Source organism: Triturus cristatus, chromosome 3_2, assembly GCF_964204655.1.
Source record: "Triturus cristatus chromosome 3_2, aTriCri1.1, whole genome shotgun sequence".
Lineage (NCBI taxonomy): Eukaryota > Metazoa > Chordata > Amphibia > Caudata > Salamandridae > Triturus > Triturus cristatus.
The window spans coordinates 982,967,495-982,986,778 of NC_140584.1; the positions used below are offsets into that span (position 1 = coordinate 982,967,495).

General features: G+C 44.5%; 1 protein-coding gene across 4 annotated transcripts in view; it reads right to left on the reverse strand.

The window, feature by feature from the left end:
- The window catches only part of P2RX1 (purinergic receptor P2X 1), a 997,156-nt gene that overhangs the window by 549,241 nt on the left and 428,631 nt on the right, over positions 1–19,284 (reverse strand). For all 4 annotated transcript variants that reach the window (XM_085646926.1, XM_085646924.1, XM_085646927.1 and 1 more), the window contains one exon: positions 16,538–16,610. In XM_085646926.1, the coding sequence (XP_085503052.1) occupies positions 16,538–16,610 (73 nt within the window). The remainder of the gene's footprint in view (positions 1–16,537; positions 16,611–19,284) is intronic.

The following is a 19,284-nucleotide window of genomic DNA, read 5'->3' on the forward strand; positions in this document are numbered from 1 at the left end:
ATAGGGCTTTAGTGCAGTACGTGTCACGCACCGTGCAGGCGGGGGCACCTGCTGTTGCGGGACGACCTACGGACCACCAAGCAGTGGTTATTAGTCCTGTTATGGTTAATTCAGTGGTCGGCAAGCGCCCCACCAGTAAGGATGAATTTCCTTATTGGCTTGCAGAGAAATTTTATCAACTGGAAGCAGTTTTTCCGAATACTGGTCCTGTGGAAAAACACAGGATACTCACCATTACTTTGCCTAAAGACCTGGTCCCAGACATTGCCGATTGTGACAACTGGGGGAAGGTCTTTGCAGCGACCTATTCGAAGTGCTATGGCACTCCGTCTATGTCTGTACTACCCTCCGTCATCAAGAAGGTTCAAGAGAACCATGGGGCGGAGGCGGCTATTGAATTGGGAATGAGGCTTGTCGACAGCTTCGATGTGGTTTGGTCCATGGTGATGGGCAACCTCAAAGGAGATGCCATGCAGTTCCAAGTTGGTAATATGCTGGAACTTGTGGATGTGAACGACAGGCCCAGGGAATTCGCAAAAATTATTCAGAAAGCCTACAGAATTGTGGGTCGTAGCGCCTTGGGTGTGAAACCCACCGTGATCATTCCTGATATAGTACAGCAAACTAAGGTGAGTTTGTCTACTAAAGACGAAAAACCCAACTTTCCAAAGCAGAGTTGGAGAGCAAAAAAACAGGGGAAACAGCAACAGAAACAGGGTTCTCGTTCTGCCTCACCCGACCGGTCGTCCAGTGACCGCACGTATGATCTGCTAAGTCACCTGATAGATTTCAGGTTTCTGAACAACGCTCTCCTCGTTCTTCACAGGAAACATCAGCTTCACAATCCGGTGGCGGAGACCGTGGGAAAGGAAGAGGTGCTCAAGGTCGTGAGCAACCTCGCCAGACCGACGGTAAAGGCAAACAGGACGAGTCTGCACATCAACGGCCCCCGTTTCAGAAAAAGAAAGTTGCTGCTCTAACGGCGAGGTATGCCTCAGATGGTACGGACACAGCTTCTGAACCTGACATGGGCGCTAACGCTGCTAGACAGCGCGGCGGAAGTTACAGTAGTGCGGCAAGCACTGCGTCGGTATCTGGAGGTGACAGCAACTGATACATTTGTAAGTGTTGAAACTGCTGATACCCGCGTGGCTCCCCCTGAAAGACTGTTTGAAATTGTCCTTTTAATTGAGGGTGACATACAACATAAAATTATAGTGGTTTTTTGGGATAATCTAACCTCCACCTATGATATTCTTTTGGTGGAGGGTGATTGGCCCCCGGCTTTCATTTTAGATGCTCCTCGAGGGGAGGACGTGATCCTCCCGTCCTTTGGGCACACAGTGCCGACGGAACATTCTACGAGGTTGGCCGGGGAGTGGGCGCAGGTGCTTGCGCCTGCGTTGTATCACAATCAGGTCGGCTGGGATAAATTTTCTCCCAACCCTGAGATTCTGTTGCGGTCACGCCCCAGCCACAACCCCAATATCCCATGCGTCGTGAGGCACGACCTCACGTCGCTTCCATCCTTGAACAATTGGAATATCAGGGAGTAATTGAAACATGTGTGTCACCTATGAATAATCCTTTATTCACTGTGACGAAGCCTGACGGATCGTACCACCTAGTTTTGGATTACCGGCACTTAAACTCACACTGCCGGACGTGCGCGGTGCAAAATACCCACGGTTCGGCTCTCGTCGATAGTCTCGTGAGAAAACGGTTTAAAACCACACCTGACATTTCCAATGGCTTTTATAGTCATAACCTGGCCCCTCTCAGTTATGAGTGGACAGCGTTCACCTCGGGTGGCATACAAAAACAGTTCAAAAGGCTCCCGATGGGCTATAAAAACAGCCCTGGGGTCTTTGCTGCTCGAGTGGTCTCTCTCTTAGAGATGGTAGACCCGGAGGCATACTCGTATGTCGACGACATATATCTAACAGACGACGAGTTGCTTCCACACCTTGCTCGCGTGGATAACATAATTACTATGTTTGCTGACTTCGGTTACAAGTTCAACTTTGCGAAGTCCACATTGCCGAGTACACGGTGTTGTTCTTGGGGTACGAACTCAACAATGAAGGTCGAGGATTGGCTCCGCACTTCCTAGAGAAGTGCGCACGTCTCCGTGCTCCTACTACACTGAAAAAATTACAATCCCTGCTGGGCTTTCTGAATTTCGGTCACACGTACATTCCTGACTATGCCCAGCGTATCAAGCCGCTTTATGCCTTGGTACAACCTACATTTTCCAAATCATGCTGGCTGCCGGAGCATTCAGCTGCATTACAGTTATTGTAGGCTGACCTTCTTGCTTCGAAATTCTTACAAACACGTGATAACCACACTAACCTGGTCATTAAAATTGTGCCGGGGGGAGGTGGGTTTCACATACTTAACGTTCAATGAGGGCGACACCGTCCCCATTGCATACAAATCACACCTGTACACTTCAGCTGAGCTGCGATTTTCCGCTGTCGAAAAAGTACTGACAGCAGTTCAGATGGCAATCCTGAAAGAACGTGCGCTATAACAAGGGAAACGTACGCTGGTGGTGACACCATATCCTGCCCTCGAGGCAGTGACGAAAGCTAGTGTACCAAATTCTAAGGCTTTGCATCCAAGGTGGATACAATGGGCCACTTCCTTGACTTCGCCGGACGTCACATTTATCTTTGACGCGGCATTACAGACGCAGGAGTTCTTGCAATATGAATTAGTTCATCCACCTCCTCTGTCTTTGCGCCCGCTTGAGGATTACCATTGTGTCATTTATACTGACGGGTCTGCGCAGCCCGCAACTGGATCAAAGCACGCCTATTCAGCGGCTTGCGCAATTGTGGTTGGTACATTCGTAAATGGGGAGTTCCAATCCGATGTTGTACATACACAGTCATTGGGTGATTGTACCGCGCAGTTGGCGGAGCTTCGTGCTCTGGTGCTTGCACTGGAGTTTGCTGATCCTCGAGTCACTACTCTTAAAGTGAGTGACTCGTTTTATTGTGTCCAAGCCTACAACGACAATCTCCATTTTTGGTCTCAAAATGACTACCATGATTCCAAAGGTAGCACGATTAAGCATAAAATGCTTTGGGTTCGAGTGGCAGATCTTAAAGAACGTCTGCCTCTCGTGAATGTAATTCACACTCTTGGTCACCAACGTGTTGGCGTCTATGCTGTCGGTAACAGTTTGGCTGATGAGGCAGCAAAAACCGCAGTGGCGACATACTTAGTAGCAGCAGTTACAAGATCCAAACGTAAGATCGATGATGACATCTTGGCAGCTATTGCTGCTACAGAGACGGGGAAGGGCTGTCTAAAAGGCTTCCCCTCTCGTTACCATTATCACTTAAGTCCTGATAACGTCCCGTTAGTGAGGATTAACGACGTTGGTGACAGATTGATTCCCAACGCGGACTGCAGACCATCTTTGATATCAACAGCACACGAGGGCATGGCGTCCGCGCATGCTGGCGTTGCGGCTATGGTATCTTTATTACAGCAACGTTACTGGTGGTTCGGCTTATACAAACAAGCACGCGCCTATGTTCTTGATTGTGACATTTGTCAGCAGATCAAACCTTCATCTGCGGCGCGTCCACCACAAACGCAGTTGTATATTTCTAATAAACCACTTGTTTGCGTTTATTTAGATCATTGCGGTCCTTTTACCTCTGATACTGCGTACAAGTACATCTTGGTTGCAGTGGATTCGTGCACATGTTTTCTGTGGGTGTGGCCACAAAGGAGTGCTGATGCCCGTACTGTCATCAAGGATTTGCGTGTCTTTGTTGGAAGTTTTGCGTGTGGTACCTTTCATTCTGATCACGGCCCTGCGTTCGCCTCTAAGGCATACAAAGAAGCTATGAGAAATTTGGGGGTCCAAGTCAAATTTTCATCTCCATACTGGCCTGAGGGCAATAGTGTGGTGGAGCGGATGAACCGTGACTTAAAGCAATCTTTGACAGCCAGGGTTTTAGGTACTGGCCGGAACTGGCTAGCCCACTTGTATGACGTCCAACGTGCACTTAATAATCTCCCTAGAAGGTCTCTGGGTGGGCGGACCCCATACATGATGCTCTTTGGCATACAAATGTTTGTCCCAGACCTTGATGGTCTAGACATGGCGGTGTCGGCCGCACCCTTTGACCTAGATAATCACTGTGCTGTATTGCAGAATCTTCAAGAAGCCAGAGACACGCTAGCGAAGGAACACGTACCCTCCACATCTGATGCTGCACTTCAGATTCCGGTAGTCGGCTGGCTACCTCGAGTTGGTGACCTGGTCCGTGAGAAGGTGGAGAACAAGAAGGAGTTTGGCCCCTCTTATCGTGCACCAGTTCCGGTGCTTGGAGTACAGGGTACTCGTACAGTCATTTTACCTCCTCTTCCTGGTCGCAAGGATAACAGGTACATCTCTATTGACAATGTCAAGCTACAGCGAGTGGCCGATACTTCTTAGTATGACACCAGCGGTTTCTTGCCCTTCGATGCTGAGAAATTCTGTTGTAGCCCCTGCTTCTAACACATTGCCTGATGTTGCCGTCGAGATGCATGCAGTCACTGGTCCTTTGCTACCACCGACGGCTAGTGATCTGCCTGAAGATCCTGAGTATGCTTATCCTACAGAAGTCCCGGTGCCTCTTTTGCAATCAACTGCGATTACCCAGTCACATTCTTCTTTTGACAATAACTTCCATTGCCCCGTCAAAGGTTTCCATTTTTGCTGCCTGGTTCAAAAGACATTTTTTGATTCCCCCTTGGACTTACATTTGGCTGGTGCTCATAAGTATTTTTTTGTTTATGTCCATTGGCTTTGTGGTAGTGTTTTTTAGACTTATCAATGGACACTACCTGAAAGAAAGATCTACAATTCGTCTCATTGATGGAACTTTGGCCCCCCACTCCTCATCACATATCATGAAGAGAGACCAGACATTTGTGAACATTACCGCCTGGCCTGTCCGTGATGGGATTGCTTGGGATGCAGTTAAATTTCAAATTCATGGCCCCACTGAAGTAATTAATGTGCCAAATGTATTTCGTGTTTCTATGGGTGATGTGGTTAAACAGAACATCCACTCGGATGATTGGGATGTCAAAGCCTGAAGCACTGTTTTCTGATTTGAAATATTATGCTGCATTTGATGCTGAAGATTTGTATTTAGATACTGCAAATTATGATGAGCAATTCTGCTATCAACATTATGGCACACACTTCCTGCACAAAGCAAATACGTTTAGGAATTTTGTAAATTACACTCAATGGGAACACTGCCCCGCACCTAGGCTGGGCAGCTCAGCCACGTTAGAGCAGAAATACACTTATTTTTCTGGTTTCAGTGTATCAAACCCGGCCTCCTTTTATTTTAAGGTAGCGCCTGAGTCTGCTCTGCTTCTAAAGTTAGACTGACACACACCAAATTGTTGTATTCCAAGTCCTTTATGGACGAATTGGCAATTGGAAGATATGATCTGTGGAAGGCTACTATCGATCTTAAATCGGTTTGGGGTTCTAAACCGTGGCAGGTACAGGGAACAGAAGCTTTACATCGTGCCTGTCTTATCCCGAATCATATGTTATTTTTAAATTCTTCAATTTTTCAGACCACCTGTTTTGGAATGGGTACTACAAAAAAATTAAATTCATCCTCGATTCCGGATCTGGGTGCTTACCCTGGTTGGGGTAATCATACGGATCTTCCCCTTTCTAACTTGCAGGCATACGTGTCCAACACATCCTTCAACATTACTGATTTGAATCCGGAAGGGTGGTTGGTGTGGCAGACAAGTTCAGATGTCTGTCAACACCGGTTTCTAGGTTTCAAACAGGGGTATACACAAGTTTGTGTGGACCCACGTTTTGAATCCTCTCATAGTGTAACTACCTACTCTGTGGGGAAGTTATGCCAATCATGGCTGCAACATTCTACTTTAGCATCTGTTAAACTTCATTTATCAAAATTAAATGACAACATAGATTTGAATGATTTTGTTAAGGGTCCTGCTACTGGAGGTCCAAAAGATGGGTATATGCTGTTTACAACGAAGTTTGGAAGCTGTCGCAGATTGAGGCTGCATCCAGATTACGTGCTATTGATCAAGCCAATATGGAGAAAGTGTTGGCTATAATAGCATTAACACCCTGTCTTCCAGAATTTATACTTTAGATAATATTGTGTCCTCTGTGTTAGACATTGTGCAGGATGATTTGTCTGTATTGTATCATGGTCAAAACCAATTGCGTTCTATCATGCAGTTTGCATGGACCTTGCAAACGTTAAAGGCAGGGAAAGTACCTTGGGATTACATGAATGTTTCATCTTTGTTCCTCCCTTTCAATTTAACTGCAAAGCAACAGTTTATGTCCATGAAAGATGCTACTTACTCACTGCTGCACTTTGAGAAGTTAGAGCCTTTACCTTTCTCTGTTGCTGAATTAAATTCTGCCGTGTGGCTTATCAATGGGTGGATCACGTTACCTTTTCCCCTGTTTAAGTTTAGTTCGTGCATGAAACATTATGCTCTTGGCAGATATGAACAACTTGGTTCTGCCTTCCTGCACAAAGTTTGGTCACTCCCATTCACGTATAGATGTGTGAGAGACAGCGCAGAAGTTTACTTGAAAGGGGAGGAGTGTACTTCCACTCCAGATCACTCTGTAGTTTGTAGACATATTCAGTTACATGGTGCTTGTAATGTACAGGCCCTTAATTATTTAGCGTGCATCCTGAAAGGGATTCCGGTGCCAGTTATAACACCGTCTTTTACGCTGCTTGCTAACGGTAGTTATTTGATATTAAATAATGAAGCCTGCTGTGGGATGTTAGTGGGAATTCCTTACATAGTGACTGTATCACAGCGAGTAGTTTGCTGCAATAACGTCCTTTTCCCATCCCCGCATGGCCGGCTCGATGTTTCTATCTGGCCTTCTATTCCAACCTTGAAAGCAGAGTTCAACAAGATGAGCAGAATAAGGGCTCTATTGTCTCAGAAAGAAGTCGCGTTGACTTCATCCCGTGAAACATTTGTCCTTCACGTAGCTAACACATGCACGGAAGTACAAGCTCTTTTGAATACTGATCTCCCACTACATTTTGGAACCCTGATTCAGACTATCTTTAATGCCTCGTCAACAAGTGGCTTGGTTCATTTTTTTTAAATTGTGGGCTCCGGCCTCGTGACCTCCTTTCAAACTATTTTTGGTGTGATCCCCGCATTTTTTCATTCTATTTTTTCCAGCGTCTTCGGAGGTCTCCCTTTGCTTCTCGCCCTCGTAGCTGGGGTGCTTCTACTGATTTGCGTGCTGCGCAATGGATGCACAACTTGCGTACCAAGGCAGCATGCCCAGGCTGCTCCATCTGCATAACCGGATGCTTGATAACTATGGCACTTTACCGTTGGCGACCTTAAGCAGCGCCTATGGATTGTCGTTCCGGTTTCCCTTCTTTACTTGTGTGCAACCTGTTTTTCATTGCCTAGATTGTCCATTCCAGTGGGCTCTGGATTTGTGCTTGTCATCATCGGTGTCTCCTGCTCCGGATTATGGTCAGCTGATGACCCCCTTGGTGGTTCATGAGTTGGACTGTTCTGGCTTCGGGATTATGGCCTGTGCGGCTGCGCATGGAGTCCTTAGGGAACTGGGACATCGGAAAGGCGGCTGCTGACTTCTTGGAACGGAGTTATCTTGAGGAACCCGCCTGTTGTCCAAGTTTGGTGCTTGAGGCTCCTTTAGTCGAGGAACACGTGTGTTCCTTTCCTTTGCTTAACTGGATGGCTGATACTTTTGCGGGCCGTTCCAATGATTTTCTCTTGGAAGCTGTTGCAACTTATTGTGCCTACACCATGCTGGATTGACTTTGTGCCCTCGTCATTTCATGGTATGACTATCGATGTTTTGCTTTTTTCCCTTTTAATGAGGTTATTTCCTAACAACATCATTTTTCTTTTTCTTTTTTTCTTCGAACTTTTTCACTCACCTTATATGAACTTATGGTTCATGCCCTTGGTTCCGTTCTATAGAACTTGAACTCTGCGTTCTTGAAAGTGCGCCCCTAGTGGTTAGTGGTCCGATCAAAGGGGGGTGTAGTGATGATACCTATCTCCCTATGTACAATGCTAAGTTAGCACAACCGCGTTAGATGTTAGAAAGCCATCTTGCCGCTTCTGCTGCTTTTGCACGTGACACTGTAGTCACATGTTATTAATTAAGAAATGCTTACTCGACTTTGCTTCACATGAGAACTGTCTGTTGTTTAACATCCTTAACAGTGAGCAGTGACCTTGGTCTGTACACCGTGTAAAGAACGAGTCTGGGTCACTAGACAGTGCATGTTGTTGTGTTCAGGTTGATCGTACTACTATTTAGCCATAACATGCACGCAGCTGCAGATACCTGAAAGACGAGTGCTTTTTAATATTGCAGTGCAGCATGTTTTAGAGTCAGTCGGCAGAAGAGTGTTCCCAGGAGAGAGCCTAGCTGATCCTGTGATGTGATTCCACTAAGCTGACCTATAAAGTATGGGGTTCCCCATTCAAGCCTAGAGACCTTCTAATAGTCTAATAATAATATTATTAGTTTACTAGCGAAAGGAGGGTGGCTGCTTTCCACTGTCATTTTATTATGATTGCTCCTTTCATTTTCTATGGTATTGTAACAATGCTAATGGTTCTGATCTTAACCATTTGTCTGCTTATGTTAGCCAAAATACTGCATCTTAGGACGCGAGGTTTATAAATTAAACTCTTTAAACTTTAACCGTGTCTTTGTTTATTCTGTTGTGGACTGATATGAGAATAATACCGAAAAGGTATTTCTGATTCCCACTATTCCTGAGAATATTCTAAGTCGCTTGTTCTGGGTTGTCTATACATTGGGACCGCCGAGCTAGATCTCGGATAACGAATGGGACACTAAGCTAGTCGGATAAGGGGTTCTGGGTTCTGAGGGGAGTTTTTGGTACACCACAATTCTCTGAGGTCCTGGGTTCCTGCGCATAGTTCTGTGCATAAGCAGAATCCCTGCAACAAGCAGTGTTGCGTCTACCAGCCAGGACACAAACATTTGGCTCGTCGTGTGCTGGGAAAAATTCAGCCTTTTTTAAACAAACATAAATTGGAACGCCAAAAGAATTGACACTTTTTATGACCTACATGGCTTTCCGATGCTTGCAGTAGTTCGAACTATATATACAGACACATTAGAGCTATTGCTTGAGTGACAATTTTTCCTTTTAACATATTTTAGAATTTTTAACATCTTTTAGCAAATCTATTGTTTTACTGAAGTTGTTTGCGTACCAGTGCCTAGATAGCCTAGTAGTATGTTAGAATTTAATTATGTCGTTCAGTCGGATGAGGAGTGGGTGTTATATTCCATATAGGTACCCCAATATAGGCTCAGGTAACATTGTAACCTTTCACCTATACTCTCCCCTACATTACACACATAACAATTCTCGGGGACTGACCTTTTACCTAGAAATGACAGTGCACACAGAACGCAGGATTTTCCAGAGTAAAAGCATCATACATTATGCATGAGGATTCTTGGAAACTCAGCAACACTACCATCTCCTGTATAATAACTATGTATAAAGTTAATTCCTGATGTCATCCTAAGTCCGACAAATGGCACAGGAAGGTAGAACCCCCGGGGAGACCTTTGGGTGTATAAACATCACATCTTGCTGAGACAAACAGAGGAGATCAGGATTTCCCTGCTGACACCCTGACACGAGACGCTGAGTTTCCTGCATGCAGATACTCCAGCTTGCAGTGGTCTAACATCCCTTGTGGGGTGTCCAACTCGAGACCAAAATGGGGTCCCACAGTCTCTCACTTCAGGTTATGGGGTTGACTTTATCCTATAGAGGTTTTTGGCTTAAAATCTACATACATCCTAGGTACATTTAGGTGCATTTAGTTAGGTTAGCACTGTAGGAGTACGTATTTTATTATCATGTATTTTACATACTTACTTGTAATCATGATTATAGCAAAATAGTAGAAATCTACCATCCTTTTACTTTCTTAGTGCTTCTAATCATTTATATCTGTTACTGTCTAATTATTGTTTCAGCACACCTCTTTTACACTAGAATAACAACTGTTCAATAAATGCTTATTGAAAAAAGTCCATGCCGTTTATTCTGTGTATCTCTCTGAGACTAAGTGAGCACGAGTGACTGAGCGAAAAGTAGTACACTGTTTCCACAGTCATGAGGGATCAGGGTTGTCATGTTTGATAGTTGCCAATGTAGTGTAGTTCCTATTTCACTTATAGGCTCTGCGCATTGGAATAATATACACTATAGTTTTTGCATAGGACTAAGGTCAGTAGCTCCTATCGAGTACATTAAACTTAATTACTTGTGTGTGCCAGCTAACTCAGAGGTCACTAGAAACATCTCAAATGAACAAGAAGGGATTAGTTTATGACAACCACATAAACATGACAACTTTGTTTCCCTTAGAATGGGAACGCGTCTCAGAAACAATAGATAACAGTTTCACTCAGTCAATCGTGCATGCTTAGTTTCTCCAGAGTTACACAGATAAAAGGGTTCTTTAAACAGTCTTGTTTCTCGTGTAAGAAATATGAGCTGTTAGGATCATTAGACAGAAGGAAAAATATAATACGCACAGCGTAAGCAGTAGGAAGAAATAATACTGCAATAGCATTGTTTTAGCTATGACATATATATATATATATATACATACATAAATAACACAGGCTAAAATGTAAATACTGGTCTGATGCTTCTAAATAGTCCTACCCCGGTGTACCTAACCTAAGTGTGGTGCGAGGTAAAAGTAGTTGCTGTTTTCTATAGTTTGGTATATACTAAGTTTAGTATGCCAAGAGTCCCTCTAGGTTCTAGTCGACTCCATACCTTTAGAATGAGCGAGGTGGGAATCTCTATCCGGGTCTCAAACTCTAACACCCCGCGAAGGGAGTCAGAACACTGGAAGCTGGATTCTCTGCGAGCAGGGATGACAGCGTCTGGTCAGTGCGTCAGGCTGGGATATGGTCTCTTCCGAACTTGCCGTGGCGAATCGTGCAGTCAAGTCGTGCTGTGTAATCGCCGTGCCATGCCGTGGTTTACCATGGTAAGGGAAGGTATATTTATACCTGGAAGGTATTTAGGAATGCTAGCATTGATGTAAAGTCGAGCAGAGGAAGACGTCATGGATGATTCCCTAAGGCATAGTAGTTCATGCATAATAGATGAGTTCTTGGAGAAATCAATAATCCTAGCTAGGGAAAGTCCCGTTCGGCTTAAGGGTCTAGTATTTAAGAACTTGTTGTGGCGTGGGATGGACAGATGTAGGTGACCATGCCTGTATTTGGTTAGCATGGCTCATGCCTAAATAAGGGCTGGGATTCTATGCCTAAATAAGGGCAAAGCGAGTTGTGCCTATATAAGAACATGATTCAGGTACAGGTATCTAAATCGAAACACTACACCAAGAACTATTCTCTCCTTGGTAGAGGAGTTTCTAGTGGCACTGTGAGCTAGCTGGTACACAGGCCAACATACCCAGTGGGGGTGTCTAGAATCAGTCTGACACCAATCCTGCAGTGTGTGTTATCTAAATGCGCAGATCCTATATAGGTTTTATAGGAACTACACGACAACGGCATCCCTGGGAAGGCGTATGGTTTTGATGCATTCCCAGATTTCCACTAAGTTGTAAATTTGGGAATGTGTCCAAATCTATGGGCGTTGCCTGGGAACACCCAGTACAACGCCCATGGCAGACCTTCCTGATGCAGTGTGAGGCAATCGAGCGACTTGTGCTGCGTTACCTTAAACCATTTCTACAAGGCCATGAAAAGCCATGAAGGGTGGCTTTGCGTGGCCTCGTAGATATGATTGAGAGACCTGCGCCACCAAGCATCATTAAAACTGATGCTCCAGGGGCGCAGACCTCTTGTAAATGAGGTCCTAAATCCAGAAAGTAATTATCCCTTGCAGGGTGTGGCTCTTTGGCGATAATCAGATCCGCTGTTTGTCGCTGTCATTAATATTACACTTTCATCGTATTCCGGTTATCTGTAATCCGTTATGGTTGGTTCAGCTCTAGGAACATCTACCTTGTATCACTTACACATCCATATTTACATCTATCTACGTTGCTGGGTGGTAGCAGAGCAAGTGAATACATTCTGGCATGGAGAGAGAGTTTCTCACGGGGTTCTCATAGTTCTATGAATGAGGTGAAGTCTAAATGGCCTGTGCGAGATCCTTCTGAATTCTCATGTCATTAATGCTGCAGGGTGGAGGCAGAGGAAGTCACATGTCAGGGAACTGTGACTGGTTCAGTCCTCCTACCATAGAGCAGGACAATTGGTATTATGAGGCGGAAGAAGACAAATTATGCAGCAGGTTGACAAAATTATGCATGCAGAAAAAGTAAAATTATGCAGTTAAATGTGTAAGAGAGAGATAACTGCACTGCTTGCATAATTTAATGTCCCCAGTGGGCCATGGAAGAAAATCTCCAGTTGGGTGACACTCATCTATCTAACCGACCTGGTGGTTTAGAGTAGGTGAAATCTTCAGAGCCTTTGCGAAATTCACTGACGCCTCTTGTCATTAGGCTGGCAGGGCTGAGGCAGAGGCAGTCGCATGTCAGGAGCCTTTGACTGGTTCCGTCCCATTCGCAGACAGCAGGGGCATTTGAATCCGTAGGCAAGGGTAGACCAAATTATGCAGTAGGATTGACTAAATTATGCATGAAGCATGCAAAATTATGCAGCAAAGGCACTCCCGCGTGCACTTTAGGAAACATGTGTAAGTGGGTATTATGGCACTGCTTCCTTGATTTAATGTTCCAAGTGGGCCATGGAGGGCACCCTCCAGTGTGCTGACACTCACCCGTCTATCGAGCCGGGTAGTGTGTAGCATGCCTTTAATTTTATGTTCCAGTAAATGGGATCCCCCCCCCCCCCCCCCATTGTTTGAAACCAACTGTTTGCGTTACAGTCTGTGTCTGTTCGGAAAAAAATGTATTGCCTACTTCAGTGGTAGCTCTAGGAGCTTTCTGTGTCACCCCACAATGGACAAAATCTGTAGGCGAGCAAGTCAACAGGGCTGATTACCAAAGGCACGATATATATCAGGATACTAGGTTTAGGTAGCTAATCAGCGAGTATTTTTAAGTTGGTTATGTTTACTGGCTATTCGCCAGGGATGGTTAGAAAATGTTCTCCAGCGTTTGACCCATTAAAGGCCAACAGAACATTTTGCATGCTGTATAGGTATGGGCACCTAGGTTGGGCGAGGAATAATTTGCTTAGGAGACGAAATGAGAGTCTTCGGACCAACATGTAATATAACATCACATAGCAAATAAAAGTGAATGATTTAGCAAAGGCCTTATCTGAGCCTTGAACTCAAGAACAAGATGTGTCATGGTATGATTTGGGTTAAACAAGTGGAAGTGGTGCAGCCTCTCCAGAGTGGTTCGTGGTGGAGGCAGTCATGAGGTACGATTTACAGGCTTTATCTCAGGTGATAGATAATTATGCAACATGCTTTACATTGTCATAGTGAGGTCAGCCACTTTTTATATCCCTGAGGAACCTCTAACCATGCCAGTGCTTAATTTGAGCCAGGACTTTCCAGTGCTAAGCACCGGCAATTAATTGGTTTCCGGTGCTCGGCACCGGCACCTAATTGTCAACACTATACTTAGAACAGTCTACCACATGGTGGGGCTGCTCATTTAATTAAGAGAAGAGCAGAACAACTGTAGTTTAGGAACACAATATAAATTAAGATTGCTAATCTCTGCCTCCCCAGCCATTCCTTTAGTTTTGGGGACCTGGAATAATCTGAACTGTCACATTTACATGCGAGAGAGATGGTTAGTAGTTGTTTGGGGGGCGATGGGTGGTGCAAGCTGCAGTGGCCTCCTGGTCAGAGCCCTGGCACTTAATATTCTACAAATTAAGCACTGCATTCGTCTTAACTATGAAAGGACAAAGCACCACCTCCCACATAAGGAGTAGTCTCTGTCAAGTTCATGTCAATCGACGAGGCTTACTATTTCGAGTAAACTCCACAAGTATGGGGCTTTCATAGACAAAGCATGGGTTTTATCAGCTCTGGGCGCAACTAACATTCCTGTTTTTCCACTTTGCAAGGAGTAGCTTGCTACTCAGGGCAGGTCTCTCAGTTCGGATAAGGGGTCTTCTTAGGTGATTCAATAAGGAGTTTGTTTAACACCAGCTAAGGTTGGTGCTTGCTGAACAGAAAGGTGGGTGCGGGGGCTGCCAATCGATTGCTGAGGGCAACACTGGGTATCAAGGCTCTGGATGGCTCAAACAGTACAGGTGTGCAGTTACTCCTACTCTTCATGAGGCTACCATACTCTCATGCAATACCCCACCTAATGACATTATGGTACTATCAAGCCACAGCCAAGTGGGCCTAGAAAGAGGGAGGCGGAGGTTTCATCGTCCTTTAAGCATATTAGCCCACACTTGTCCGCTAGAAGAAAGCAGACATCGCTAAGGAAAAGGGAGTGAGTATGAAGCAGCAACCTCAATGTAGGCAATGCCCAAAAGTGTGTCTTGGGGATATTGGGAGGAACCAATTTCCCATGTATGATCAGTTGCTTTCCTTTGGGGTCCAAAGATCTCCAGGCTTACCTTATGGGGACTCAGTAGGGATCCTCGGGAAGGAAGGCCAAAGGATGTACAGGCACAAACCTTCCATTTATTATCTAGTAATGGGAGCACCCAGTGTAGTACTGTGAGCCTCTATCAGATGAGGCGCAAACATTTATGGCTAGCTGCTTAGAGATGGATGGGGAAGGGACTTACTGAGACACTACAGGAGGTGGTGAGTCACCCCTGATATGAGCAATCGGATTGGTTCGAGATCAGTCCGAGACCAGTGGCTCTGGCAACAAGGTGTGGTGTCACTCACTAGAAGGTGAGTTCCACAATATAGTGACACAATCTGTCTATGTGTGAGCGCAGCGTTTGGTTCCATCAGGCAACAAAGGACTCTGGCTTCAAGTAAGCAGAGCACTTTCCAGTGGTTGACTCCAGCCATGAGGGTGAGGAGTCCTAGAAAAAATATGGGAATGCGAATGGGGCTCAGAAGGGAACATCCATCCATGAACAAAGGTCGTAGAACAAGAGCATGATAGCCTCCTGGGAGGAAATGGATTTTCTGGAATATTTACATTGCCAGATCACGTCGGTGCATGGTATCTGGAGTGGTCCAAATTTTGTGCACTAGGACTGTGGTATGGCCTAAAGTATGGTGCTGGTATGGACAGCCACGGGCCATATACCCGGGGGTAAAAAGCTGGTGCAGTGGTATGATATGAAGCACCCATAGAACAGCATCTTGGGGATGGAGGGCTCTCCTTAGTAATGGAGTACAGTTGTCATCCGAGTCCTCAAGGTATTAGGGGTCAATGCCTAAACCTTCCAGCAGTGTGTTGGCGGAGGGCAACATCGCCAGTGACCTCTTCGCCCTGTGGCGGAATTGCTAGAAGCAGAAAAGGGAAAAACCCAAAGATTTGGACCTATTTACTGAGCTGACCCCGTGGAGGGGTGGTGATTTGTTTGGGCACTGGGCAGGCAGGAAGTGGGGACTGACCTGCTGGTGGTCCTGGACCTTTCTGCCCTACCCTGGGATGCCTGGAGTTGAACATTTTGGGGAAATTTGCCTGGTAACAGGTACCCCGGCAGCCACAAAGAGCTGTGCAGTGCCCTAGTGTATATGTTAGTGTGGAACTGCGGGTAATGCCCATCCCCCTGTGAGACTGAGGGGAAGTTGCCACTAAGGTATGCTTGCCAGTAATCCACAGGATGCCCCTTGTTAAGAGGCATGGAAGATGGATGAAGAATAGGAGCCTTCTGACACTATGCAGTCTGGAGTGTTAAGTTGTAATGAAAAGTGGGGACACTTGTTATATTGCAGGAACAATTTCTGAGCTGTTTTGCTGATTGTATGCCATGTATTCTCATAACTCTTATGTCTGCTTAACCATGGTACTTGTTTCTCTCTGAACAGATGCTGTGTGAATAAAGATAAGGGGCATACAATATTTGAGCTGTTTTGCTGATCGTATGCCGTATATTCTCACAACTATTTTGTCTGCTTAACTTTGATTCTCATTTCTCACTGAACTAATGCAGTGTGAATAAAGATAAGGGGCTATCTAAAGTTGTCTCTTCTTGTGAGTGTTCGTGTGGGTGGGCAGCGACTTGCACGTAGTGAGCGTACTATAGCTTTGGTTGCTGTTCTTCAAGAGAAATTAGTAAATTTGGTTTTATTTTTTTATGGGGAGCCAATTTTAGGACGCTCCTTATTGTAGAAATCACAATTCTGTCGTTGTTAGCTTTCTTTTCTAAACACTATAAAATGATGCTAACTTTTCAATTATTAAAAGAGGGAATTTCTATGCATGGCAGGAGGGTGGGAGGTAGACAACTTGGTGTACTTAGGATATAGTTATACCTGTAAGGTTTGGAATTGCAAGTTTCATGAGAAATCGTGTTTACCTTTTCTTTGTTTACTGGGTTGCCCTTGGATGCAGTCTTTATCATTGTTACACATGTTGTGTTCATTTGGAAGCTGCAAAGAGAAAGAAAATAGTTCAGTGATTAGGGTTGGTACAAGGATGTTTGATGCCCGGGTCAATGTGATATTTTGCGCTGCCTCCCTAGTATAAGTCTTTCTTTACCCTACAATTGAGTCCGATCAGCAGATCCTATGTTCACTTAAAAAAAAATACTTTCCAAGACCCTTTTATTGGAAATCTTTTATTCCCAACCTTAGCTTTCTTTTATGTGCATGCAGCCACAAGCTAATACTGCAAAACCAGCCTCTAAGGGCTCCTGCCCACCAGGGAAAAGCCAGTGGGATAAATGGCCAGTATGGTAGTGTTATCAACATTCTTGTGCCATTTTCCCTTTCTTTGGAGCTCAAGCAAGACAAGGATCAACACTTAAGTTCCAGGCACAAGCAGTGGCCTCTTGGCCTGCATGCTTCTGATCCTGGGCATAGCTCTTGTTCTTAAGCTCAGCTGCTCCTTGTCCCCAGAGATGCTATGAAACCTGCATGTCAGGTAGCAAGCAGCCCATGTTTGGGTACCACCTAATACCTGTAAGAATGATAAATAAGAATCGGAATATGACCCTCTGATTACTAATTGATAATCATTAGTACTCTGATTGCCATGTACTACAGCATCATATAACAAGTGTATTTGTAAAGTAATCAGAGTGGTCATGTTCTGATGTTGCAGACACTACCTGGTACCCTGTCAGTTTAGGAGTCCAGATGGCGCACTGTGAGCTACTTAGGAATTGGGCTAAGATATTCTGATTATATGGATTCAGTCCTCATGTTTTGATGCATATGTTGTTCAAATGCACAGTCCTACTTACTTAGTAAGAGCGATACGATATTATGCCACCAACTTTATAGGTCAGGTACTTATTTAATGGGTCTCCTGAGTAGTTCTTAAGTGCCCAAAACTCCTAGTCGCCTTATACAGAGATAGCCATAGTGTTAGGGTATAAATCTCCTCAGCTAAATAGGGAACACCTATTTTTGTCTGTACGTTGTTCAAGCCTGAACCCTTGAAAGGATCACCATACTACAGTGTTCCCTCCTCTGAATTCCTTTCATTTAAATGCAGAATCCAGAACCAGTAGTTATACCACTAAATTTCAGACATGCATTAACACAGATGTTACAAAACCAAGAGCTTCCTGTTACTGGAGGAGAAGTTACCTTCATGGTAGAGGCCTACCAAATGTATAAAACAGAGGTTTTCTAATCATGGGTGACTTTTCCGCCAGCAGATGCAAAGGCACAAACATTTCATAATTACACTGAAGCAGCCATAACAGACCAACACAGAGCATATGAAAATTTTGATATACCATTAACATTTCGGGAACACACAAATTGGTACCATGGCACCCTACCACATTCACTAGAAAATGTACGACTGGTTCCCCTCAGCAATAACGGGGCAATATGGACAGTCTTAGCCTGCTATAAACCATATCCACTAATAGGAGTTCTCACAGCAGCAGAGCTTCGTACTCTGCATACAGGTTTGGGTAGGCTATATAGATGTTTAAGACAGTTCATTATGTGAACAATCATATCAACCCCAGTGAGGGTGTTCAAGCTGCATACACTGCTTATGGCTGTACCTGCAATTAGTCTAGGGACCATTAATGTAATTATGGGTACCGTTCCCACCAGACAAGAAGAAATTAATTTCTGGATCGTACAAAAATCAAACCAGCTTGAAGCAGTATTTCCCTATATGGGGCTTCAAGACAAACATTGAATTCTCACAATGTGCCTACCCTTAGGGATGGTTCCCCGGTTGATGAATGTGCCACTTGGGGCACAGATTATTCTGCAATATATACTATCATGCATGGTACACCATCTGTAGCTGTTTTGACGAAGGTGTTAAAACAGATTCAAAATGAAAACCGGGCTGCTCCTGCCTTGGATTTCGGGATGAAACTTATTGGCAACTATGCAATAGTAGACTCACTAATTTGAAGAAATATTAAAGGGCAAGCAGCAGCTTTGGCAGTAGGCCAATAACTTGCACAGGTTCCTTTAGCAAATCAGGAGCACAAACTACCCAAAATTTTGCTGAAACCTGTACATCTATACGTCAAAATAGTTTGGGAGCCAGACATAGTAAACCACAACTAAAAGGTAATTCTGAAAAAAATAACTCAAAACAGGCACCAGAGGCTTTTAAAAAATGCTGGGATAAATAAAAAAAATATAGAAGGACTAAGGGCCTGATTTAGATCATGGCAGAAGGGATACTCCATCTAAACTGTGACGAATATCCCATCTGCTGAAATATAAATCGTCTAAGATATAATGGAATTTATATCACGGTGGACAGGCTATCCGTCACCGCTCTGATGCAGTAACCGGTCTGCCAAGATCTAAATTAGACCCCTAGTTATGAGGTGGATCACCAAACAAACAAGTAGAAAAGGGTCTAAGGGAAAATATTTTGTGACCTGCCCAAGTCATAATCCCCTATTCAAACTCAATAAACACACAAAAAGAGAACTGGGGGTCAACAGCACAAGCACATATAGAGATGAACGCAAATAACACTAAACAATTATGATACCGCATAGGCATCCAGAGCAGAGCAAGGATTGCCATCAATCTATCTCTCAAAATAGAGCATGGATATGAGTCCGTCAAGCTCTAATGATCAATATCATCATTTGGTCATCCGCCAGGA